Below are 27,205 nucleotides of genomic sequence, written 5' to 3'. Positions count from 1 at the left end.
TCTGTAACTTTAATTGATGACATAACTCTATCAATGAAGCACTAATTCGTGGTATATGTTACAAACTGTTGTGTGTATAATTTCATAGGATATCATGTATCTCATTTTATGATGATACATTGAGACATTTGCAACATTTGAAACAGACACATCTATTTTTGTACATAATGAGAGTATAAAAGAGCCCTCAGATTTCCCCCAAAACAGATTTTGAACATGGACCACTAACAGTACAACACATTGGGCGTTGACCGACCTTCACACAAAGCCCAAATGAGAAACATACCAACATTTTTGACAGTGCATATGCAGCAGTATAATCTCACAAATAAGACAAAAAATAAAAATACTGCAGTGGCTGGTGCTGTGCTATACTGTATTAGTAGTATGCAGATACACACAAGATAGCAACATTGTCTAATTCAGTGAAATGATAAAAAAAGAGACATTGTACGTAAATATATGTATATATATGTTTTTCACAGAGAATAAAACACAACCAGTTACATTCAAACAGCAGTGTGGAGTCAACGTGTCAAGACTACCAAAGTTAAATACAGTACAGTATAAACAAAACCACAAACATTGCCCTTAATGCTTTTGTCATACTTTACAACATGTCACCAAAGTGTCACTGGGGACTTCACAAACCCTTCATCTGAAAATATTTCACACATAAATAACACAACTTTATGGTACATAGAAGTAACTATGTCCGCCAAAAGCCTTTTCTACGGGTGTGATTAAATTATTGTAGCTTCATAAAAGATAACGGTGTATCACAACACAGTAAATATTTATGAAGACTTGCTCCCTGCAAATCGAATCTGTGACAGTCATAAATGTTAGGCCGTGTAATTTATGATTCAAGGGAGGAACTGTCCTGCAGACCGTAAAAAGTACAGACTTATGTGTGGTGTGATACTGATACCTGTCGCTTAAAATACTTTGAAAATATTCCCGTGTCTTACATTAACCCTTCACCTCAAATATTGGCAGCCAAGAATATTTTTTCACAGATACTTTTCTTTACTTGTTGTGTATGGATTCAATGACTGTAAGTCATTTTAATATTTAAAGTTACTGATTGGAAAGAAGAGAGAAAAAAAAACTTGAAAAGTGTGTACATTTTAGTATTCAAAACCCAGCTAAAATGGTAAAAGTAAAGAAAACATGCCATAATATCAGACTTACATATTGTTTTGGGTATTTTTTTTCAGTAATTATATTTATGTCTGATCTGGTAGCAAATTTGCAAATCCTCTGATAGCAAAGGAATGACCCGCCGGGTTGGATTTATTGAGGGTTTAGGCAAGAGGAATGGGATTAGCTCAGGTAAGAATGTCATGGTAAACCAATCAGAGGCAGAGTAAGGCAGGGTAAAGCGGGCCATCCTAGGAATAGCAAATTTGCATTCTGGTAATATGGCATGAATAACTTACACAATGGTACTTTTCTTTCCTCACCTTTAAATACAGGCAAAATAGAAGGGTGATGAACTCCACCAAGAGTGATGGCAAATAATATGGGCAGACAGATACAGAAGCTTGTTGCAAGCTCCCACTTTAACCCTAGCCCATTTCCCACCCTCTCTTTTAAAAGCACAAAAGAACAAACAACTTTATCAACGTCCAACACACTGTCACATAAGACGGTTGCTTCATGGTTGAATGCGTTTGAGTATGATGTACTCATAAATACTGTATATTTCTATATAAATCATGCACACACACACACACACACCCACACAGACACACACAGACACACACACACACACGCACGCACACACACACGCACACACACACACACACACTCACATGATCAACTTGCCCTCTTTTCAGAAATGCTAGAGTTAAAAAAATATTTACATCAGCTGATAGTGACTTATGTTCCCAGCACTGTGGACAAAAAATGTTGTAAAATGAAGAAAAGGTACATGAAAGTTTTGGGTTTGTTTGGATGAAAGGACAACATCACTGTAAATGACTTCAGACTTGCTTTAGACACAGCCTGCTTTAGCGAAATGCTTTACAATGTTTTTTTTTTTGCAGGAACCTTTCTTGCACAGTGAGATAATGTCATAACTCCTGAATAAGGCTGTGTTCAGACTGACTTCAGCACTATATAAAAAAAAAAGAAAATTATCACCCTTATGCATTTGAGTGAAGTCGCTGTTTTGTTGCAGCAGACTCCGGCAAAAAACACATGGTCGTCCTGCTAAGAGTTCAACCTGAGTCAAATTTTGCTGTAATGCTATCATGAAAACGCACTGCACAAGCCAATCAAAAAAGGTAAGTGCACACCTCTATAACAATATTACTACAACTACTTACTACAACTACAAAATCATCGAGATGTAGGACTAAATGAGTTCCACCAGAACTTTTTAGTTATAGAATCACAGGACTTTCACTCAGGAGAGTTTATTACTTGATGGAAGTTATGTTAATATAATTACATAACAAATGTTCTCATTTTAACCTAAACCAAGATCTTTTTTTCTAAACGTAAGCATGCAGTTTTGGTGCCTAAGGGGCCGATCACACTGAGACTCATTGCAAGAAAAGCGTCGCCAGCATAATCACTGGTTCCCTTGCAGCGCACCTGTTAACACTCCTGTCTTGCTGCGGCGTGATGCATTTTTCTGGCGGCTTTTAGTCGTGCATAAAAGTTAAAACATTTTGAACTCTTCCACTCAAGGCGCAGTCACATTGTCTTACTGTTAGCCCTCTGTATTTTTAACACAGTGCCGTTTTCAGTCTGAACACCCACTAATGCTTATATCGCAGTCATCAGATAAGGCTAAAGACAGCAGTGAATGGGAATGTGATACATATATGTTCAGAACCAGGTCTTCAGTCTTCAGTTTACATTCGAGTGTAATGAGTAGATATTGGAATACATGCCATTTCACAATGGCTTCTCGCTGATAATATCGTGTCAACAAGTCACGTTACAACCCACCATGTGGTTTACAGGATGCACGGGTCACTAAGGATCACTTCAACACGCTCAAACATTAGCATGGTGAAATCTCTAAAAAAAATGAAGCTTGCAAGCTAACGGTATGATTCTGCAAATCATCTGCATTAACTGCACACTTAGAAACAAACACTGCAACAAACAGGTAATACACTGAAAGTTTACATGGCAACAAGTCATATTTGACTAATTTTGAAAAAAAAAAAGTAGCATCTCTACATTAATAAATACTATACGGTATTTATTTCATTTTCACTTAATAAACAAGAATACGTCCAGATAAATTAAGTTTAACATGTGAAAGATATAATAGCTTTAATATATTATTATGCAAGTGTTAGATGCCCTATCTTCATTCTGATTCTGTACTGAAAATTTAAAAAACAAAAAAAAATGAGGCAGGCAAGGATTTTTCGGTTTGGCACTAACCATCTCAAAGAATTTACAGTGTATCCAAAGGCTTTTTGTGCACAACATGACTGCAAAAAGACAGTCAGGCAGGTAATATTCATCCATTTCAAAACGATTTTGTCAGGCAGAAAGATTGCAACCATATTTGTGATTATCAGAATGCTTCTTGGGTCAAGTGGAGCAGTTCAGTGTCATATTGTAGACAAAACACAGCGCAGGAATAGTTGTATTGAGCTCACCGTACAGTACTGTTGTTAAAGGGCCCGTGTTGGTGTAAGAAAGTCGTGACGTTTTCCTTCAGGTGGGCGTACAATCCTTTTTCTCACTCATAGCTTCCGACATTGTATCTTTAGGAAGAGGTGAGTATCCCTGTTTGCCACCGGGCTCCAAACATGCTGCGGGTTTAAGGGGCGGGGCAGGCAGGGCTTGGGAGAGGTGTGGTCGTCAGGCGAAGGGGTTGTCTGACTTTAAGATGGAGGCGTCAGCGTCGAGGCAGCTCTTGCCGTTCATGTGTTCTGTGTGGCTGTCAATGCTGTAGCAGCCCTGTACCTCTGTGATGGAGGAAGCCGTGTAGGAGGCTGAACGCAGCGCGTCAGAGTGGTTTCCTACGCTGCTGCCAAACTGGATATGATACTGGTTCCAGTGCCTCCTCAGAACCGCTTGGACCTAAACAGAGAAACCAAATTTCACAAATGAATGGAAATACTAATGATACTTTGAAATGTGTAAAAATTAAAGCTCAACATTTTGGGAAATACATGCTTTATTTCTAAGAGTTAGAAGAGATCAATATGAGTTTTGTGTGTGTGTGTGTGTGTGTGTGTGTGTGTGTGTGTGTGTGTGTTAATGATGCAGCTACACCTGAGACAAGATAAGCCTTGAGTGGCTAAAACACTCTAAGCAGAGGTGAACAGATAGCCCGGCTCTGTGCAAAGTTAAAAAAAAAAGCATACTGAGTTGACTCATTAACAATCTCTTTCCTTTAATCCATATTTAAACAGAATTGTAAACTACAATTACTGCTTTGTGGCTGTGCGCCTCCCTGAACCCGTAGAGTCTCAGTAAGTGGATGCTTCACAGACATCTTCCCCCCCGGCAACACAGAGGATCTATACAATCAGCACAGTTTGAAGGTTTACGCCGAAGATTAATGTCACCAATTCAGCATCTGACCAAATGTCTCCACTTCTGTTCCTGACTTATCTGCATTGGGCAATGGCCAGATAATGTTTTTTGCAGAAAATTATGTCACAGAGAAGTTGATGTTTAAACTTTGATAACTTTGTTAACTCAAAAACATGTTCTGTGAAGTCACTGTTGGGTCTAATGTTTGTGCCAAATTTGAATAAATTCCTCTAAGGTGTTCTTGAGATATTGCATTCACGGGAATGAAACAGATGCAGAGTCACAGCAACTTTAACCTTTGACCTATGACCATCAATGTTTAATTTGTTTTTGACTCAAAGTGGATGTTTTACGTTTAATTTAGATAAAATATTGTTGCAATTAAGGCCTAATGCTGCATAATTCTTTACTGTGTAAAGGTGTAATAAATTGTGCCGTGAGCACAAATGTCGATAAGCAAATGGATGTTTAAGAGAGTGGAAATAAGAATGATTCATATGCACCTGGTCTTATAACAATCAATATTTATGAAACAGTACCAGGAGTATGTGCAGCTTCATTAATTGGACAAGAGAATGCATATTTCTATTTTTGTGCGTGCACACAGATTTAGTTGGCGAATCCACATACAGTTTCATGCATCAGGCCAAAGCTACTTATTGTGCAGACATGAGACTGATTTTAATCTTCTTATCTTTCTCTCAGAAAAAAGAAAACAAGATATTATTATGTTTACTATTCCTGCAAAAAAGATTACTTGTTTGTTCACTTTTTAAATGTTTTAAATGTGGATGCACTGCATATGATAAACCATGCATGAATACATTTGAAGCTTTTGGACCGCTGTTGCCATGTGGTTTTGATCACATCTTTAATGTTTCTTTTTGATGTCTGGAACATTTTTTGCTGACCATGTTTTGATCAAATATACATATACATACACATACTTTTGATGTCCCTGCATTTCTGTGTGTAGACATAACAATGTCTCTGCTTCTTTGAGCATATAATGAGCCCTGGATTATTATTAAAGGTTTCATACTAATGATGTGAAATAGAAATAAACCTTTACTGTGTGTTCACAGCATGAATATATTCACTGACTCTTGTAAGACAAACACCTCAATTATTCACCTGAATAATTGATACCATTCGGTGTACAATTGGTGGTAGCTTGCCAACAGTAAACGTTCTTTAGTCCCCAGTGAAGCCCTGGAGGACTGAGTTTGTCAAGACATCGCCCTAATTCACCATCCAGCTCACTGTGTCATGCAGAGGAAGTCTGTTAGTCTATCTCTGATCATGAAGGGGAAGTGTGGATGAGTGTGTGAATGTGCGCATGCAGGTCTAAAAACAACACAGGGAGAGGCCATAACCCTGACTTACTTCTCCATTGAAAAAGCAGAAGATGGTGGCCACCAGCAGACCCTGAAATCAGAAAGTGAAAGACATGAGAAAGACAGATGATTGACACTTAAAGATCTTGGACTGGTTGCACAAAGCACATTAAACCTCTGAAACCTGAGCAAAATGGTTTTAATTCTTTCAAAAACATGGGGAGAAATGCATGGCCCAAAAAACATGGAATCTGTAAAACAAATTCAAGAAAATTACCTGAAATTAAGCAAAGAAATGAACAGTTAAAAAGTAAAAACAAGAAAATGACCAAAAAAGTGCAAAAAAAAATTAAATAAAAATTTAAAAAAAAAATAAAAAAGAGAAAGAAAATTGAAAAAAATTGTTTTTCTTTTTTTGTATTCTAATATATATTATAATATATATGCTGTATTATTATTATTATTTTTAATATTATCCAATAATACGCCCCCCTTTTTTAAAAACTAATTTTCAGGTCATTTTCTTTATCACCTATCACCTTTTTTGTTGGAGGTGTCTGAATGCAGCGTAGGAAAACTGATGTAGAAAAGGTTTTAAATTTTGTAAAACCGTTGCTGAAAGGACCTTAGCCACCAAAGTAAGGGAAAAAATACATGCTTCCTCTTACTCCATCTTAAACACAACATGGCAGAGTTTAATGCAATAAATAAAGAAAATGAAGGCATATCATTAACATTAGTATGTGGGAAATTATTATTATTCATTATTTTAGTAATTTCTCACAACTTGATTTTAAAAGTATTTTATTTGATAGGAAAATGGAATTGATATAGTTCATCGTATGAGACTAAGTAAACCTTGTAAGATATTCAGTACAACACTCTTAAGTAAGTTCCTCTGCTAAGGAGAAACCAAGCCTTTAGTTTCATAATTAAGGATCATACTTGACTCTTTAAGAAATTCTTTAGGATGTTTTGTGCAACTGATTTTATTACAGGAAAACCTTATCTAGGACTGTGTGCAACTGGCCTCTGGTCTTAAGGATCAACACTTAGTTGTTTTGTCTGAGATATTTTAAGGTCTACGGTTCTGTGAAGCCGAGAAACTCAGAGAGCTGATTCAGCCTGTTGCTCAAGATGTTGAGCTCCCCGTGCCGCCCGTGCTGGGACAGCTCAGAATGATCAGATAACACCTCGCCAACATCTTCAGCCCCCTTTCAGCTCACATAATTCATGCCTTCCTTCCTGCTGTTCTTCCCCGCGCTACAACATAAACAAAGTCTTGACGGAGGCCGATGGGAATGCTTGGCTTTTACTAAAAGCTAAGATGTGGTTTATGTCCAGGCAGCGGCTCCTTTTAGTAAAATAAATGTCTCTGGGAGTGGAGGAGGGAGCCACAAACATGTAAGTTTCATAATAAATGATGCTACAAGGACAACAGGGCTTCATAAATAGTGCACAGCAGTGCAGCAGACAGTAAACTCTGGATAGCATTCTAAAAATATGCTCATGCATGCATTTACAAAGCATAACATAATATACAGCTGTTTATGGAAATGGAAAAAAGTTGGTGATAATCATTCTGATACAACTAAAACACTATGTGCATCCTGGAAAAGATACCTTCACACTGACCATCGTCTCACCTGGTAATGCATTAGTATGTGCATGATGTAGTCATATATTTCGGACGAGACCCGTCCCTCGGGCTTGTAGGGAAGCAGGACGTACTGAATTCCCAGAAGAGGCACCAGGATGAGGGTGGCTCTCACGGCTTTCATGTAGAGACTAGACTCCGCTTGATGGGTCACCTTCAGTTTGGTGATGAGCACTCGCACGATGTTTAGTAGGAAGAACAGATTGACCTAGAGAGGTTGGCAACAGAGAGGACATCAGTAAATCTACATAATATTCTGGCTATTAACTGCTGTCAGCTGGTTAAAGACCATAATACCATAAAAATACCATATAAATACCATAAAAAAATATGTGCTAATAGGTATTATAAATAAGTCTCTGGCAGACGTTTAAAGCCCATGAGAGAATATACTGGATGGTATTTTATGATGGTTACTGGTAGGAAATCATATCTTTGACCCTATAAATAAATTCATGTATAATTAAATCATTACTCTAGCAGATCCATCCATCCTGGCCATGTTTGAGCTGTTTGCAGTTTCAAAGGGGGGTTCAATGTGTTTTTTTTTCTTAGAATATTATGATGTCACACTTGGAGTTGACCTTTTGGATATAAAATATGATGAATTCATCATTTTATCCTTTTAGACATTGAAATTGTGAAATTGAGTCCTTATTACCAAATGAATAATGGCCAAAAACATTTTGTGTGGTCATGGTGAGCTTGACCTTTGACTGCCAAATTCTAATCAGTTGATTCTTGAGCCCAAGTGTCCATTTGTGCCAAATTTAAGGAAATTCCCTGAGGCGGTTTTTGAAATTTTGCATTCACAAGAAATTTGACAGACAGAAGGTCACAGTGATCGTGATCTTTGATCACTTTAAGTCTGATCAGTTTATTCATGACTATAAGCGGCTGTGCCAAAAATAAAAAATAAATTCAATCAAACACTGACTGTAAATGATAAGCAATATGTTGCACTGCATCGACTTTTTATAATGTCGTTTGGGATTTGTTGCATTTATTTTATTATTTTGTTGTTGGGTTAAATGTTTGCATTTTTGGATTTATAAGTATTTATGTGGTTTCAGAATTATTTCTGACAATATAGTGAAATCTAATCTAATCTAATCTAATCTAATCTAATCTAATCTAATCCCTTAAAGTGATCATGAAATACTCAGCCTTTGACCACCAAATTCTAACTAGTTCATCTCTGAGTCAAACTGGACATTTATGCCAAATTTGACGAAAATCTCTCAAGGCGCTCTAGAGATATTGTATTCACAAGAATGGGATGGACAGAAGCAAAAGCATTATGCCTCTGACCACAGCTATTGACAGCGGGAGGCATAAAAAGAATCCACTATGAGCAAATCAACACCAAAACCTTTTCTGAGCCTGAAAACTGACAAAATCTTTGTGAAGGTTTTTGCCCTGAACATTTTATCCTGTTGCAGTCTTAAGGGACCGCTTTTCTCTGAAGCATGCCTGGCTGTGCTGATTAGGTGAATTCTTTGGATGCAACATGGGGACCAGTGGGTGGATCCCCACAGGGCCAGATGCATTGATTTCACAAGATAAACACAATTATGCATGCTATGAGACTATGTGCCCTGCTTTCAGGCCCCCCACAGTGTCCACTCAAAGGAAGGCTGGGGCAGACTCTGTTTTATTCATTGCACAATAAAAACAGGCAACTAAGAGAAATATGGAACAGATCAGTTATTATTGTGATTTACATAGCTGCATTTGATTGGGAAAAGACTGAAATTTCTTACCAAAAGAGCAGCACAGATAGGACCGTGGATGATGTAGAGTAGCGATGTTTTGGAGCTAATCCAACAGCTACAGCAGAGAATAGAGGAGAGCAGAGAGACATTTACACAACAGTATCAGCACATCACATGACTGACCCTTGATGCAGATCAATGGCCTTAGTGAGAGAGTAATTGGCATCAACAGCTTAGTGTGGGAATTGATAAAAAAGCTATCAGCAAGGTTTAATGCTGTGTCGAACTCTGTACGGTGCAAACAAACAAACAGTACGTAATTTTAGACATATTTGTAGAATATAATTGGGATCTTTAGGATAAATTATATGCATATATCGTTTTGAACTAACTTCTTATCAAAGATTTTATTCTTTCTTTCTTTTTCATCATTGTTGTTTATACGAAGTGTAATAGAACATGCACTTAAATTCTTACTTGTCGTTGTAGTAAAAACTCCGAGCAACAGCATGGATGGAAGCTGGAATGAGAGGAAAGCCTGCAAAATACAATAAAATAAAATTAATTGCAGTTGCAGTTCACAATATTAAGTCCTGCAATCAGAGTTCCTTCCTGAAGCACAATTCTAGTCGAATAAGGGATGCACCAATTGTGAATTTCTGAAACGACACTGATTCAGATGTTTAAAATAAGCAATAACTTGTCAGCCATAAGTAGGTACACCAAATCTTGTTTTCTCTGTTTCTCTGTTTAATAAACCAAAATTAAGAGACTGAGACAATGTCAGATGATAAGAAATATAATTTTTTTACAGCAAAGAGAGCCAAGTCGATGGTCCTGACTTACCCCAGCCTAAAAGATAGTACCACATCAGGTGCTGCTTCTCAGCAAATACAGCCACCACGATGAGAGTGTGCAGGTAGATTCCCTCACACAGCATCCAGAAGTAATTGCAGCCAAACAGGTACAGATGAATGAACTGAGACACTTTACAGCTCGTCTGAGGAGGAAAAACACACAGAATGAATGTGGAAGATGGCTCTGATTCTGCAATTTCCTGTGCAGTATTTTGACAGCATAAATTATTCTAGCTATTACATGACTAAAAAAAATGAATTAAGGGTCCAGCTTTTACCCTGATTAATGTTTCGATACAGACACTGAGATCACAAAACCAACCGCTCACACTGAATTGGTATGAATCAGTTATGAATTCAACAATAACTCCCATTCTTAATAGTAAAAAACTATAAATAAATATTTTTACTCACTGGATTCCTCTGCACCAGCTCCTGGTTGTTTGCCACTGCTGTCAGCAAAATGATGGTGATCACAGAGTTGAGAACAAAAGAGAAGAAGAGGTTTTTGTGAAGTGTGATCCTTTGGCAACTTAAACTCCTGCAAGAAGAGAAAGGCGACATTACATCACGGTGATCTTAATTCATGCATTCAACAGTGTGTAGAGCTTGTAACAGTCTGCTGACTCACTTGAAATGGAAAAATATTCCGAGGGAGATGAAGAGGGAGGTGAGTGATAGGCCATGTCCTATGAGAGCTAAGTAGAAAAGATTCATTGCCGTCTGGAAGGGAAAAAAAGAGACACAAATAAATCATCTGGATCTCCTAATGACTACTCATGCTGCGGGACAATATAAATATGCTCTTCAAGACATCTCATATCCTTTCCTCCTACATTAAGTCCCTAAATTATGGAGGGAAGAAATTGAAATCAGAGACTGATGTAATGAAATGATTGTGGTGATTCCTAAAGCTTTCATTGACCATTTATCCATGGCTAACATTTACAACTGAACACTTTACCAAGCGGCAACTTCTGGGGGTGAAAAATGAAGAAAAGGCTATGTGCCAGAAAGTGCAGTTCTCTGAATGGCCACTTGAGGCTGGCTCCAGAAGCGAGTCAATCCCCACAGACCCCCATGTTAAAATGCCTAACTTCACAGTAATATATTTACTGCCTGGTATTCAAAAATTAAAAACAAAAATTGGAGCAAATTTTTTTTTTGTTAAATATTAATTAATTAAATTAAAATAAGATTGCATTTGCTGAAATCCTAAACTTGAGGCCGGATGCTACCACTGCGACAATGTTGGTTTGGTAACATAATCATAGGGTAACTAGAGTGTTGGCATAGCTGTAGGTGACGCTATTTCAGTGTTTTTTCAGTTCATGAAAGTAAAATTTAACCTTCTGATTCCCTTAAAAAATATCTTGCTCCACTTTTGATTGTATTAAAGACCCTTGAAAGAGTCAGATACTAAGTTTTTCCAGTAGGTTGATTTTATTTTAGTGGTTTAAAACTTGTTTTTCTCTTGCAAAAACTAGCATTATTGCAGTTAAACATAGCTGAGAATGAACTATGCTTACTAAGCTAGCAGCCAGTGTTAAGGTTAGCTCCACCATTTTTTTCCAAATATGATCACTTCTGGCTCCAAAAGGCCAAAATGCATAACTCAAGGCTTTAAAGCTCTAGGGACCAATATTTTATACAGTCTATAGTCAGAACCAGGGTGCAGTATTTACAGCAATGACCAAATATCCATTTGCTATGGGTAATTATAATCTCTAGATGATGAATTCTGATGTTTTAACATTGTTTAACCCCCTGACATTTCTGCTGGCAGCGCCTTTAGGCCAATATTTCTACCACAGCGCTTGAATGTTATCATAAGTAGATTGCCATTAAAATTTCAGGGAACCCAGAGGATTTTGTTTTATTGCTTTAATGACCACATTTTTCTCTCACCCTCAGGTCAAACACAACTTTAGCCTCGCTACAGAATCATTTCAGTATATTCCAGCCAACATGAGCATCACACTTGTGTACAGTTGTACTATTTAGTTAAATACATGTGTAGGAAATAACTGTCTACTGCCACCATGCATATGCCCAGTAGTGACCTTTTAGTATCCTCTCGTCACTGCAAATTAGACAGTAACTGCCCTGAGATCTATTTAAAGGTCAGTGCTAACCATGACTCACTTCTTTATTTTCTCTATGCTAAGTGACCTACCACTCTGCCTTCATTGGTGTGTTCATTGCAGCGGGTGTAATTGGTCCACGTCCGGTTGCTCTCCGGATGCAGGAACCACTGTCCACTGTCGGTGCAAATCTTTGTAACCATCTCTGCAGGTAAAAATGAGACAAAGACCTAACGATAAACCACCATCTAAATATACCGTTTAACAATCTTTTTTTTTTTTCTTTTTTTTTTTTTTTACATTTCAATACTGTAGGCTCAGTCTTAGAGGATATTTCTTGTTTTTATTTATCTGCAGCAAAGCAAGTGGAAAAACTAGGCGCTAAATCAATAAGAAGTTCCCCTTAAACACACAACCAGACATTAACACACATGAAACTACTGAGAGCAGTGATTAGAGAGAGCAGATCTCATTATACATCTGCATATCCTGTTGAAGGATGTGCTTTACTCAAGTGTTGGCTCAGAATCTCCCAGTGATTAAAATGATTTACCCTTATGAACACATCCATGCAAACACACCACTGCACACACGGACATCTAATTAATAAATCTCTGTAAATGTTTGCAAAATAAATAGAAATAGCTTTGTCATTACATGTTGAAGATACTTCAAGGAATATTCATGCATAAAGACGAAATGCTGCTGTCTGTATTTACTTTTAGCTATGAGGCCTTTTGTTTCGTGGTCATTTTTTTAGCTGGCTTATATGTTTTGATTTGAATTACAGCATTCTGAGCTGGCCATCTGATTTCATTATAAGGATAAATTTTTTGCCGTGGTAAATCTGTTTTTGTAAGACACTTTATAGAAGTGCAATACTAAATCCTTGGAGTACCACTTTAATGTGAAGTAAAACATGATTGGTGCAAATACACCTTTATGCCATATTTCCACTGCATGGTATGGTTCCACTCTGCCCAACTCGCCTTGCTCTTTTATGGTTTTCCAATATGTAGTTAACCTTCAGTGTGTCTGCAATATTGTTGTTTTTTTTTTTCTAAAACCCTGATTTTAAAATCAGAATTAACCATTATAGTTATGGCCAAAAACATCTTTCAGCAGGTCATGTTGACCTCGATCTTTGATTTGCAAATTCTAATCAGTTCATTCATGAGTTCTGAGCCAAATTTGAAGTAAGAGCTGCTGTGAGCTACAGATTTTTACCTGAAGGATCAAAATCCTGGAAGTAGTCGGGGCAGTGCTGCTCTGAGCTCACACCTGCCTTGGTGTCATCCCAACACAGCCAGCCATCCCATGTGCGATTACACATGGGCTCTAAAAACACAGAAAAGGTTTTAGGAGCTATAGTCCTTTAAACCCTTGAATAAAGTGGCTTGATTTCTTTCAAAAACATGAGAAAAAGGCAATGAGCACCTCAAAAAATGACCATAAAAATAGCAAGAAATAATAATATAAAATATATAGTTGCAAAAAAATGACCTGAAAATTATCACAAAAAAGAGAGAAAAGTAAAGAACAAACACAAAAAAGGGAAATGACCTGAAAAAAAGGTGCTTTAAAATAGAAAATGATTCTGAACCATAACTATAAATATACAATTTAAATGTGTAATATATTTTCTAGACATTTTTTCCTTAGGTTTAAAAAAAAAAAGCAAATCTACAAAACTCTACAATTTGTGGGACATTTCTTGTCAAGTTGCTCATTGACTTTTTCCCCCATTTTTCCAAAGAAGAAATCAAATCAGTTTGCTCAAGAAGTGATCTCAAAGGGTTAATAAATATATACTTAATGAATGTCACTATAAAATATTTTTTAGCCTACTAATTATTTATCACAGAAATGACAAGCACAGGATCTTGCTTGGCGTGTGTTCAAGCTACTCAGCCAAGACAGCTGTAAAGTGCAGAAACATGAAACACAACAAGCTACCTTGTCTGCTTTGGGGATCGTCCTTCATTATCTTTTGATAGCACTCAAACTGCGCTGTAACTATCTTGTTCCTGGTGACTCCCATATCATGGTAGACGTTGGTTGGATGCTGCTGCTGGGTTTCATTGACCTCCAGGCTCGCCTTTACAAAAATCTACAACGTAGGAGAGACAGGGGGGATAAATCTTTTCAGATTTAATCACAAGAGATTTGTCCAAACAGGTCCTGGCTGCCGTCTCACCAAGGACATGGGGATGAATACTACAAAGCGATCACATACAGGAGAAAAACTTTTTATTTTGATGTGGCTGCTGAGCTTCATTCCTTAAAAAAAGTATTTGCGTGCAAGCATATGTCTGGACTCAATTTTGGCTGTGTGTTCTGACTCTTTCGGGACGTGTTAAAGTAAGACAGTCCATTATATCCTACTTAGAACGCCGTGAAAGTGAGTCTAACATACACAAGCTTCCATTAAATCCATTTGCACTCCACGGAAAATATGACATCTATGCAGATGTACTGCCAACCAGATATGTCCAGCTTATTTATTACACAGCAGATACCAACGAGCAGCTTTTTAATCCTTCAAAAATCCCCAACATAAACTGAAACTGACATAAAAAAAATGTCTAAATAGGTCAAATGAAGCCACAGCCGAATTGCAACCTACTGTGCTTCCTCTCAGAATTGCAGATCTGAACACATAATTGATCTAAACTTCTACTCCACTGTAAATTTCTGCTATTAAGTCACATTTGATCTTTTCACACATGAACTTGTTTTATGATTGCATGCAGGCTGTCTTACCTTTGTCAGATTACACAGAAGCAAGAGTGCCATCATCCCGCTCCGCCCGATGCTATCCATCTTCTTCTTGGCCATATTGAAATTGATTGATGATTTACTGACTGCAGATCTGGAACGGAGAATAAAAAATTTAGCACTGTCATTAAAGCAAAATAAAAAAATCCCCTCATAAATGCCATTACACAGTGTCCCTTATCTCACCCACTGTTGATAAATGATTCACTCTCAGGCTTAAATCTACTATGTTGCTTCTTTATTCACCATAACAGTCAATGAAGCTGAGAATGCACCATTATTGAAAACTAGATTTAAAGGGACAGCTCACCCCAAAGTCAAAAATACATATTTTTCCTCTTACCTGTGCTGCTATTTATCTGCTTATGTTGTTTTGGTGTGAGTTGCAGAGTGCTGGAGACGCCTGCTGTGTCACCAATATAATGGAACTAAATGGCACTCGGCTTGTGGTGCTCAAAGTGCCAAAAAAATAGATTTCAAAAACTCAACAGCAATATCAATTACAGTTACTCAAGTTAATCCACAGACCTCTTTGTAAGCAGTTTCATGTAGGACCTATTTTATTTCAACCGACTCGCATGTTGTAATTCCCCATTTGGCCATTATGTAAAATTGGTTTTACAGCCCAGCGCTGTTCCTGGGGACTTTATAGATGCATGCTTCCTTCTGTGCTGTGATGCATTCAGCAAATGTATTAAGAAGTAAAGTAAAAAGAAAATAGTTCCCAAAGAAAATTTCTCACAACAAGGTCTGTTGATTATTTTGAGTGAACAGATCGTGATTTCTGAGGAGAGATATTACTGTTTAGTTTCTCAAATTAATGTTTTTGGCGGTTTTAACAGCATAAGTCTAGTGCCATCTAGCTCCATTACATTGGAGAGAGGGCAGACATCTCTATGGCCGATATCTCCAAAACTCGGCAACTCACAACAAAACAATCTCAATTTATAAATAGTGCTACGGATTAAAGGAAAATATGTATTTTTGATTTGGGGTTGAACTGTCTCTTTAACAGTCGATAAATAATTACTTATTTACATTGTACACTGGTTTTCCCCTTTGCTATTTTTTGGAGAGGTCTTTCAAAACTGTAATGTAAAGGGTCCAGATTCTAGTGGTAAAAAAATCATGTTTAAAATAATAACAACAACATGCAGCAACTGGATCGGCAAGTGGACAACCCTCAACCACAACAAACTGTAAGGTTTTATCTCCATCATCAGCAACTGTCCCAGAGTCATGACAACATAGATCTAACTTATCTGTCATAATCCCGACTTAACAACTGTAATACACTCATGTCCTTTAGAGGCAACAAAGCACGCTACCACTGACTGTACACGTTAGTCAGTTCAAGAGTTAAATGTGCCCACAATGGTAGTATTTTGGCTCGGTGATCAAAGAACGCAGCTGGCACAATAAGCAGCTGGAATCAGCCTAACAATACCCCATCGATCTTCCAAAGTTCCTGTTCCCTGACAAAAGTCATGTAAGCACAGCTGAGACTAAAAAACGCCATGCTCTCATTGCCGCTGTGTGTTATGACATCTCCTTTGCACTCAATCGTAAATCATCCAATGTGACAAGAGTATTAAATTGGTTAGTGGGTGTGTTACACATTTCATTTGTAAAGGTGACGCTGGTGTCTCATCAAAGCCGAATCCCAGAAAGATGTTTGCGGCAAAGCTGCAGGCCACTGGGATTTCATGTCACGGCTGCTGCATAGCAGATGAGACAGAATGCAAATGGAGACATATCCCCCCAGGTTGTACAAATCTGCTTTGCAAAACGGTGGGTGCACTAATGCTCGGATAGCTTCAGATAGTTTAAGCTTTCGTGCTACTGCTAAGGTTCAAAGAGTTACAGGTTTGCAACTGCTCCGGTTCTTTTTGTTTCGTCTCTGCAGGCTCTGTCACCCTTTTTTCCCCATCAAATAAGCTGGTTCTGATTCTAGCAACCTTGGTGCTATATAGTGAACCAGTTCAGGTTTGGAGTAAAAGCTTTGTAATATGGGAGGTGTCATCAATTGAGGGCACTGCACAATAGGTTATGCAATGAAAGTAAACACCACTAGCACAATGGTGGATGGCATTGGTTACCTGCAAGCTTTTGTTTGTATACATCCAAACAAACATACATGGTCCAACTACTGATAAGACATAAGTACCCTGCACACTTGTTATTTTCTGACAATGTTGCACTCTCTTGTTTCCTTTTTATCTTCTCTCTGAGAACCAACTTCCAACTGTCCAACTCTCTCTGAACCAATTTATTTAAGATCAAAATGCTGTGAACAATTCAAAATTATATTTGGGAACCTGTTCCATGTTGCATCAACACATGCATCAATAATCATGAATTTGAATCGAGTGTCTAAAGATTCCCACTCATATCTACAGTAAAGCATGTTACTTCTTTTAGTTTGTGTTTGAAGCTCATACAGGTGTCTGTCTGGTTGCTCAGTAACATCTTAAAATGTATTTTCAATGTTTTTATTTGTTATTTTTGCCATAAATGTCTCACAGCACAAGCCAAGAGTTCCATAGTGGCACCCGAGGTAACCAGAAACAGCTTGTTAGCATTGTTAGAATGCCTGATACAAATCATAGCTTCTACCGGCTGCATTGCTTTCAGTGTGAAAGTATGCAACAAGCATTTTATTTCTTCCAGCAGCTGAGAGAGAGACAGGAGGGATGGGAGAGGCAGAAAGAAAACCGGAACCCAGGATGACTTACATGTAGGTACATGGCCTGCAGGAGTGGACTGCATCTCATTCAGAAGCAACATTTAATAATGTCTTTCATACCCCAAAGGAACTAGGTCATCACTTGCATGTGCAACATCTCAAGTCAAATTAAATTTGGTGGAGTGGAACAGCTAAACAAACTCTGCAACAGCAAATGAGTAAAACATGTTCAAGAGGTGAGCATTCACAAGATGCAGGGCCATGAACTTTAATCATACAAATATGTGTTTTCTATTACTGATGATAAATTGACCTGTTGATTTTGCGCCGCAAACTGAATGAATCAAACGGATGAAGGTTATGGGTGGAAAATGTTCAAAGACACTTCCCGGCACTCAGAGTGCAGAATTTGCCATCTGAACTCTCTGGAGGAAAAAAAAAAACACAATGTGTGGTCCCTTTTTATAATTCTCTGTTACTAATACATTTAAGTTAATAAAACCTAGTATTGACACTGTATAAAAAGTATCTACACTTCTAAAAGACAACAGCAGATGTGACAAAAATCTGGTATGCGTTGTTTGATGTATTATTCTCTACATACTCATTTGTTGTGTCACCTTTGTGTTATGAGACTTTGGTGTTTAAAGGGTTAGTTTGGATTCATCAAAGACACATAATAGCTCCATTTACACTGTCTCATCAAGGCGGTAATGTCACACTAATGCTGCCTCACCGTTATGTATAAAATGTACTATCGTGGAAAGGGGGGACAAAGTGGTCTCGCCTCCGAGCTGGGAACGGAGGTAGTAACACCCCTGAAACAAGATCTGTGTAAAAAGTGCAACCGGAAAGACATGACCTTGGCCGGCACGGGTGTGACGTTTAGACAAGGTATGTATGTGCACGGCCCATCACATGAAATTTAAAAAGCAGCTGTTAGCATAGCGGCTAATTGAAAGAAATGAACAGTTTCTGTAAATGTCTGTAAACTGGACACTGGACATCTATCAGGACATTGTAGCAATGCGCTTTTCTAAGCCACTGCTATACGCCTGTCCTTGTATGTCCAATGCTTGTAAACCTGGACACATGTCCACAGATTTTTCTTGTAATTTAATTTTCAAATTAACATTTGCATTATCTGGTTTAGAGCTTTTTTCTTATGTTAAAAAATATTGAAACAAAAACTTACCTATAAGTAGTTTCTATCCATCTATCTATCCATCTATCCATCCATCCATTCATCTTATGATGAAAATAATGCAGCATAATGCAGCTTGAACTTTGCTAAAACCTTGGACATTCACTGTTTGGTTGCCAAAACAAACACATTTAGTACAGTCTTTCAACACACTGACTAAGAGGCAAAGCAGGGGGCTGTCAGACAGTACATCACCGAGAGATCTGACCCAGTTGATTCGTACAAGTCTCCCTGTAGCTTTGTCACCAGAGGGACTGGCCCAGTGCCTCCTCAAGTCTGCTCAGAGTTAAAACTGCATTACCATGGGGAGAGGGGGAGGAGGGGCTTACTGAAAGTGGGATTGTAAAACATTATGGTGATGTGCAAATTAGAAACAGCCGGGAAAAGATCAGCTGCTCTGTCACACATGCATGCAAATACACAAAAAGGCGCATGCATGCACAGACAGATACACACAGCGCTCCGCTTTGCCAATTCCCCCAGCTGTTTGTTGGCAAAGGCTGTTTTTCATACATTAGCAGAGCGATACGGAGGATATGTCCTGTCAGATGGCAACTCTGACCAGACAATGCTGTCTTCTTTCCCAATAGCTGCTTAATGTTGCTTATACCTAGTTGTGATCTCATTCCCATCCCATTTTCATTGGTTTTTATTGTTTTTATAGTGGTCGTACATATTTAACTAATCCTAAAGGTGGTAGTGAAGAAAGAAAAACCCTCCCGTCTAAATGGAATCCATTGGTCATGGTGGAAATTTCCAGCATAACATTTCGCTCACTTCTGCCATAAATACCTTGTTTATGATGGGGAAAAAACAAAAACAAAACATGCTTCGAACAGTCAGCGTTACTAATAGTGTCAAACCCCAAAACACATGCTGTAGCTTCATAGTGATTAGCAGGATACAGTAAATAAGCAAAGAAGAGCATGATCAGCTCCAGGCCAGCTCTTTGTGAATGATAAAACTTTGAATTGATCATATTGGTTATTTGAACCAAATGACACTGAGTATTGCAAAGAGAATATGGTTTCGATTCAACATGTCCTAAACCAACCTTGTCTCCTGCAGTGATAAAGTATGCTACTCATTATTCTAACAATTTACGGTCATTGGCAACATTAAGCTACAGTGCAGGAAGCAGTGGAAAGTCTCAGTCTATCTATTATCATACTGTACTTGCATAGTCGCACATGACCTTAATATTTGTTCAGAAGGTCATCCATTCACCTGCACAGTACAAAGCCTTGCACACGACATGCGCACGGAACACAAAGTGCCTAGAGTCCCTGCAGTCTCTGCACCAATCACATGTCTCTTTTCAACAGACCCTAACAAGACATCATTAGAAAGCATCTGTCCTGAAAAGAGGATAAAGTCTTTCACTGCAGCAACAATGTACTGGACTATATTTCACCTTTGTAACTCGCTTAGTTTGTAATGCAGTGAATCCATGTGAACTGACTCATTGTAACAAGCGTTGCAGTGCTTTTTTCTCATTTCCATACAGAACTGCTTCATTTATAATAACGGCGCTCATTGCCCTGTAACTGACTAACATTTACATTTTATGGTTAACTGTTATCGAACAGAAATTATTATAACCACTATCATCATTACAATTCTCTACCTTAAAGCTACATTAAAATGTGTTTTTTCCACTAGAGGGGAATCAGAGCTCCAAAACCAGCTGTCAGGCATATAAACCAAATCACAATGTGTGTTTACAATAACTTAAAGGTTGAAAAAAATTGCCATTGGACCAATTAATATTAATTGAGGTGTACGCTATACTTAGAATATTTTTATTGCTTTACCTTGCCGCCACAAAGCCCTTTTTAACAGGAAACTGAAGACATGATTACAAAGCCATCAAGGTCAGCTGATAAAAACAGCTATTTTACTTTGCAGAACACAGGAGTTGCTGTTTTATTGTGGCATAGATCGGTTAGTGTGTAAGGTAAAGCTCAGAAAATATTCCAAATATGGCATGCTGATTAACTGATGTTCTTTTTTTTGGGTAGGACTTTGTAATTGACTAAAATTTGTTCTCCTGCGGCCTCATTTATGCTGATACATTTGGTTTATCAAAGACACTAGCCAGGCAACGCAGTATATAAAATATGCACAGCAAAGTTTGTATATTTGCCAATTTCACACGTCACACGTCTCCACCATGGAAATCAAGTGCTGGTTGTCACCATGATGTCGTGGTAGTTATGATCTTTTTTATAAAATTGTAAACAGTAAGCAGTTGTCTATAGCAGCACTGGCATTCAGTTCAATCTGTGTTAAGTTTTGTGCAAAGTTTTGTCATAGCTAAAGCGGTCACACACAACCTCATGGTCATTATAATTGTAACTCATGACTGTTCCTGCTACTACACAGATCTAGGCATCTTAGTAGGAATATGCCAGAGTCCGTTTCAAGGAAAGAATGAACAGATAAATGAATGATGGTCGGTGAAAATCCTGAAAAAAAAAATCATACACTTCATGAATATTCTTTGCTAAATTCAGCTCAGAGCTAAGAGAGAAAACTCTCCAGAGGCAAAACACTCGATTATTGATCTGTTTGGGTCAACTTCATCCAGCCGCAAACCAGTGCAAACTGTGGGTGGTCCACTATTATCTGTAGTACCTCCGAGTGTTTCGCAGAAGTGGTTAGTCATGTACACTTTGCACAAGAGCTGACATCACCTATTACATCTGCCGGCACGCGGAGAGATACCTGGAAAAACAGTCTATGCATAACAGCTGTTGTCTTCTCGGCCAGTGCCAGAGCTCAGCCTGTACTTATCTACTCCCTCTGTCCCCGCAGAGATGTTGAACTGTGCTGTAAACATCCTTCTACCCTCACAGGATGTTTGGCGCCCCATACTCCCAAGTTCCGCTCGGTGGCATTCGGATGTCCATTAGGCTGGTGAGGGCCTTTAATATCAGTACTATCATTTTCTTTTGCAGGATACAGTCTCAGCTCGAGAAGGGAGCCACTAGGAGAACTGATGAAGCCCTCTAATGCAAAGACACTGACATCAATATGAGAATAAGCCCAGTGTCTCTGTAATTTTTGCTCATGCATGGCAAATAAAGTAACTCTGATTCCTAACGGATTTTGACAAGTAATTCACTGGTCCATAATAGTGTAACAGTCGCTTGAAAATGATATTTTTTCAGTGCAAATACTCAGCAAACGATTCCTTTTTTTACCAAAAGCTAAGACAATCTCTATGGGTACTGCATGCCTTCTGATGCATAAAGCAGCATCTGCTGAGAAGGCAAAAATAAACATTGTACTATTGCTCTGTAATGTTTGCTTGATTCTGTTATCAGTCTTTGAAAGCCAAACACAAAACTGGTCACTGAGGTAAGTATCTTGTGCTTGCTGTATAAACAAGAAAATACCCAACACGGGAAATAGCGCAGTTGTGCTGTCTGGATCTGATTTCAGATAGCCTGCACTGTTGCTTTTGTATACTGTATATAGCATATAGCATTTATATTAACCATGCAGACTGCACCTCTGAACATCAGACACACTGAAAGTGAGACTTCACTATTCATTCTGATGGGTCCAAAACTTCTCTTCCAGTTACAAACATCTAAAAAAAAATAAGAGGAAATTCTCAGACAGTGGGAGGGCCGTAAAATTAGCATCAGCTAGGCGAGCAACAATACCCTCGCTTACTGAAAGAAATGGAAACGGCTAAAAGAATAAAAATTACAAAGGTATTATATTTTATTACTATTCATATTATTAGAGGTATTATCATTATTATTACATTTCAACTAAGTTTAAAAAAATGACAAATGAATCTACCTTGCACCTTCTTTCATTCCTATGTAAAATTTAAAATAATAGAAGTAGACCAGTAGAACAGTCCTGTGACGTTCTGCTCAACAATGGCAGTCACCATGTTTGCCAGGTCAGCTGCCTGCTCCACCAGCAGAAACTGACAACTGGTGACCCTTGAGATATCCTCAGTATAGCCTTTCCATATCAGTTTATTAGAAAGATGAGCTGTGTTTTTGATTGTATAGAAAATCAGAGTGTCAAGTATTCTAAATACCCCGGTATATTGTAATACCATAATACTGCCTCCTAATTACAATTAAGAAAATGGGTTATGGGTTAATGTTTGCAAAAAATAGAATTTCAGCCTTAAGGTTGTATGCCTTCACGAAGCTGTCAGTTACAATTTACATTCATGTCTGTGAAAATGTGGACACATGCACACATCTTCTGCACAGCAGCAGAAAAGAATGCCCCCCCTTCTTTTTCTGAGATATGCTGATAAGTAATGGCCATAAAAGTGCATTTGCAAAATGTTATTATGTCACAGTGAAGTTTACCTTTGACCTTTTATACAATTGAATCACTTCATTTTATCAAATTAGAGATTTGTCTAAAGTTTTGTCATAATTAACGTATGAATTCTTGAATTATGGCCGAAAACATGTTTTGTGACGTAATAGTGACCTTGACATTTGACCACTAAATCCTAATCAGTTTATTCTTGGGTTCAATTGGATGTTTGTGCCAAATTTTGAATTAATTCCCTGATAGTGTTTTGGAAATATCATGTTCGCAAGAATGAGTTGGACACAAGGTCACAGTGACCTTGACCTTGGACCAACAAATTCTACGAAGTTCATCCTTGAGTCCAAGTGGATGTTTGTGCCAAATTTTAAGAAATTCCTTAGAGGCATTCTTGAGATATCGCATTCACGAGAATGGGAAAGACATAATGCCTCTGGCTATCACTGGCATGGATGATAAAAATTACTCCCAAAGATCTTAATTTAAATCAAATACTAATATCAGTATCTGACTAAAATATCCAGTATTGGTTGGACTGTGAGAAACAGTGACAGCTCTCACACTGAGCTGCTCAGTAGCTGGGAGCTTTTCCAGTACCTGCGGTCTGCAGCTGGTGAATGAATGGAAGGGGAATAACATGTTGCCAAGTTCAGCTGAAGCATGATGGGAGTAACATTCTAACCAAGGCCAAGTGCAAGCACAACATATATCTCTAAAAAATACAGCTACTGAAAGATGTGACATATCAAGTTTGTATGAAAGAAAAAGACAATGATCAACTGGATAAAATGGGCTGATGTAAAATTGAACACCACCCCTTTGGCATGAGCACAACATGCTCCCACTGAGATATTTCAACATTCCCTGCATGTGTGCTGCCTCCCATCATATGGATTTATTTGTGTTCGTTTTGTTCAATTCCATGTTGGAAACAGAGAGAAAGTGCTCCCTCATGATGTGTTTACTCAGACAGCCCAGTTTTGCTTTACATGCAGCACGTGCAACACGTGTCCAGAGTCTTTATCAGCTATGTTACCTTCACATCAGACTGTGTTAGGAAACGGCTTGAGGATAACAGTTGTTAGTACATTACCTAAACCTAATGAGCATGCCGATACCCTGCATCCTCCCGAATTGTCTGTGCATATATGTTTACAATTAAAATAAGATGCAGATAACAGAGAACTATTTTTATCCTCTCTCTCAATTTTGTGTTTCCTACAATTTTAAACCCCTTGAAACCTGAAGCGACATCACTATTTTGTGCTATATTTAATCATTAGCAAATGGTTAAGTACAGCAAATTAGTGCAAATGCTTTCAAAAACATGGAAAAAAGGCAATGAGCAACTTGGGAAGAAATGGTTTATATTTTGCAAGGAATTAGATTCAGACAATTATTTTTTTAAAAGCAAGGGGAACAGAAAAAAAGCTATGGAACACATGTAACATATAATTATCCTAAATATATATTTAAAATTATGTCACAGGATTATTATTTTTTTAGCCCTTTTTACAGGTCATGTTAAATGATTACTATATTTTTGAGCACTCCAGGGTTTTTCCTTGTTTTGTTTGTTATGTAAAGTAATTTTCTGGTTATTTTTTTGTACTTTTAACTAATTTTTGCTAGTTTTGGGTAATTTCTTTGTTCATTTCTCATTGCCTTCTTCATGTGTTTTAAAAAAAAATCAAGCCACTTTGTTCAGGTTTCAAAGGGTTAAACTTTTGAACCCTGAGCAAATTGGTTTAATTTCTTCTTTGGAAACATGGTTAAAAAGGCAATAAGCTACTTGGGAAGACATATCCTGAAATTTGAACATTTTTTTAGTTTGAGAAAATTATTTTTATTTTTAAAAAGCTGAGGGAAAATGTCCAGAATTGTATATTTATAAAATATCACAATTACATATTTAATATTATGTTTCAAAATTATTATTTTTAAATCACATTTTAGGGTCTTTTCCTTTTTTGTTGTTGTTCTCTTTATTCCCTTTTTCCCCTTTTTTGTTGCTAATTTCCAGGATTTTTTATTTATAGTTGACTTTCTTGCTTTCTTGCTTGAGATGAATTTCTTACTAATTTTGGGGTTATTTCTTCTTAAGGTGCTCATTGTCTTGTAATGTTTTCTTAAAGAAACCAAGCCAGTCTGTTCAGGTTATAAAGGTCTAATGTATTTCCTTGCATGTATATTTACTCACTGTGATATTCTACCTGTATATAATCTCTTTTAAAACAGTAATCCTGAAAAGGAAGTCTTGACATGGACGGGGAGGAAGGAACAGGTTCAGTTTCCAGCCAGCTCGGTCCCCCACTGTTTTCTGTCATTTTGTGAGCACAATGTAAGCTGATGATTGAATAGTGTGGATAGAAAAAAGGTCTATGAAACAGGAAATTCTAAGAAAAACTCAGTCTGCAGTGGATGCAAGGCACGTGAATGCAAGATACAGGAGGAGAAGCCTTTAAGAACGAACGTGGAAACACGGACCCCTTCTGAGAGCTTCCTCTCTCAATCAACAAGACCAAATATAGCTGGTGGTCCTTTCCCATGGGATCAGCTGTACATTCAGATAATGTCTCCCGTGTGAATGAATTAGAGTTGTACATCTCAGCCATTGATCTAAGCAAGCCCAGGAGATGAGAGCAAGCCTCATGCAAGCCTCTATGTTGCCAAGGGCACCACCAGATGTCAGGGAAAACAATAACAATCCCACACAGATGTGAGGGAGGAGACCTCTTTGTTTCATAGACAAACCTCCTCAACTCTCCTCCCACCCTGACTGATGCACGCAATATTCTTTGCATTAACATGGTGAGAGGGAGTCTGTGTTCCAGCCGTTGCACTGCAGACAACAACCCAGATGCCAAAGTATTCATGACATTCACGCTCTCGTTCCCAGCATGCCAACGCTCTCAGGGCAAGCACATGGATCTGCTTACAACTATGGTGTTGAAAAAGAGGAAAAGACTGCATTCAAATATGTGGCTTGTGGGGGAAGAAAGGCTCATACAGCTGCTAAATATTGTTTGATGATGTCAGATGTGCGATATGCAACCATGCACGGTGGTCACTCAAGCCTTATGGTTAAAGGGCAGATGATGCAGCACAGTATTTCAAGGAATGATGAATATTGAAAGATTCTGTCGCACACCATCTTCTTCCACGGCCAGTGTTCAGCGCCAGTGCAGAACACAGTGTGCTCTTTTTATAGCATGGCACATAGTAAATGTGTGGAGGGAAGGTTGGTGGTGTTGGAGTTCTTCTTGCTCTTAAAGTAATGTGAGATTTTTCTCTTAAAGTATGAAAAATACAGTAAATGCAGGGTTTCCCACAAATTAATGTGTTTGCATTGGGCCACCGCAATTAAAACATCTGCTGCCACAAATTGATTTTTGAAGCTGAGCTGTTTATTAGGTGCACTACTGGAATATATACACCTTTCGGCTATTTATAGTGCACTTGGGGCACAGAAGAAGTTTGCTTTCACTTACAAACAGCAGCTTCTCTCATCCATTGATCTATTGATTTGATCAGCTCAGAAAGGATCCACAGATCAATTATCCTTCCCGCAGGGGACAAAGTGTTGCGGAGGGAAAAAAAGAAGTAATGGAGTGCTCCGCCTTCATAAACAAATTGCAATAAATAATATATGTTACTACAATACAACACCTTTAAAATTGCAATAATATTGTATTTTAAGTATTGTAATAATATTGCTTTATAATTATGTAATACAAAGGTCAATTAGATTGTAATCTGCATGAGAAATAAAGGGAAAAAAATAAAATTGATTATTAATCATTCGCTTATAGTGATCAATTTGACAACATACATGATCACTATAACAAAAGGTTGGACTATGAAAATTACCGCCAAGTTTGGTAGTGATAGGGAAAATGTGAGAAAAAGGTGCTCTGAAATAGTTCAAAACAGCTTAAAATCCCCCACAAAAGAACTGAGTGCTTTTCAGTACTTATGTTGTTTTATTTATATCCTACAGGATATGGTTTCAGAGCCTTATTACCACCTACAGAATGTACAAGATGAGCAAA

The 27,205-nt window shown here is 37.9% G+C and overlaps 1 protein-coding gene across 1 annotated transcript in view; it reads right to left on the bottom strand.

Annotated features, from left to right (window-relative positions):
• Positions 1 to 357: 357 nt before the first annotated feature.
• The window catches only part of calcrla (calcitonin receptor-like a), a 39,432-nt gene continuing 12,584 nt past the window's right edge, over positions 358 to 27,205 (bottom strand). Inside the window, exons 2-13 of the mRNA XM_042494572.2 lie at positions 14,932 to 15,040; positions 14,125 to 14,278; positions 13,396 to 13,506; positions 12,261 to 12,373; positions 10,716 to 10,807; positions 10,499 to 10,625; positions 10,074 to 10,227; positions 9,705 to 9,765; positions 9,276 to 9,342; positions 7,502 to 7,720; positions 5,905 to 5,946; positions 358 to 4,059 (exon numbers count right to left, since the gene is read on the bottom strand). Of these exons, the coding sequence (XP_042350506.2) occupies positions 3,838 to 4,059; positions 5,905 to 5,946; positions 7,502 to 7,720; positions 9,276 to 9,342; positions 9,705 to 9,765; positions 10,074 to 10,227; positions 10,499 to 10,625; positions 10,716 to 10,807; positions 12,261 to 12,373; positions 13,396 to 13,506; positions 14,125 to 14,278; positions 14,932 to 15,006 (1,437 nt within the window). The 5' untranslated portion in view covers positions 15,007 to 15,040 and the 3' untranslated portion in view covers positions 358 to 3,837. The remainder of the gene's footprint in view (positions 4,060 to 5,904; positions 5,947 to 7,501; positions 7,721 to 9,275; positions 9,343 to 9,704; positions 9,766 to 10,073; positions 10,228 to 10,498; positions 10,626 to 10,715; positions 10,808 to 12,260; positions 12,374 to 13,395; positions 13,507 to 14,124; positions 14,279 to 14,931; positions 15,041 to 27,205) is intronic.

The sequence above is a fragment of the Plectropomus leopardus genome, chromosome 10 (assembly GCF_026936395.1).
Source record: "Plectropomus leopardus strain MGB_pleo_1.0 chromosome 10, ASM2693639v1, whole genome shotgun sequence".
Taxonomy (NCBI): Eukaryota; Metazoa; Chordata; class Actinopteri; order Perciformes; family Serranidae; genus Plectropomus; species Plectropomus leopardus.
The sequence above is the reverse complement of the archived record's forward strand: the minus strand, read 5'-3'. Positions and strand labels throughout refer to the sequence as shown.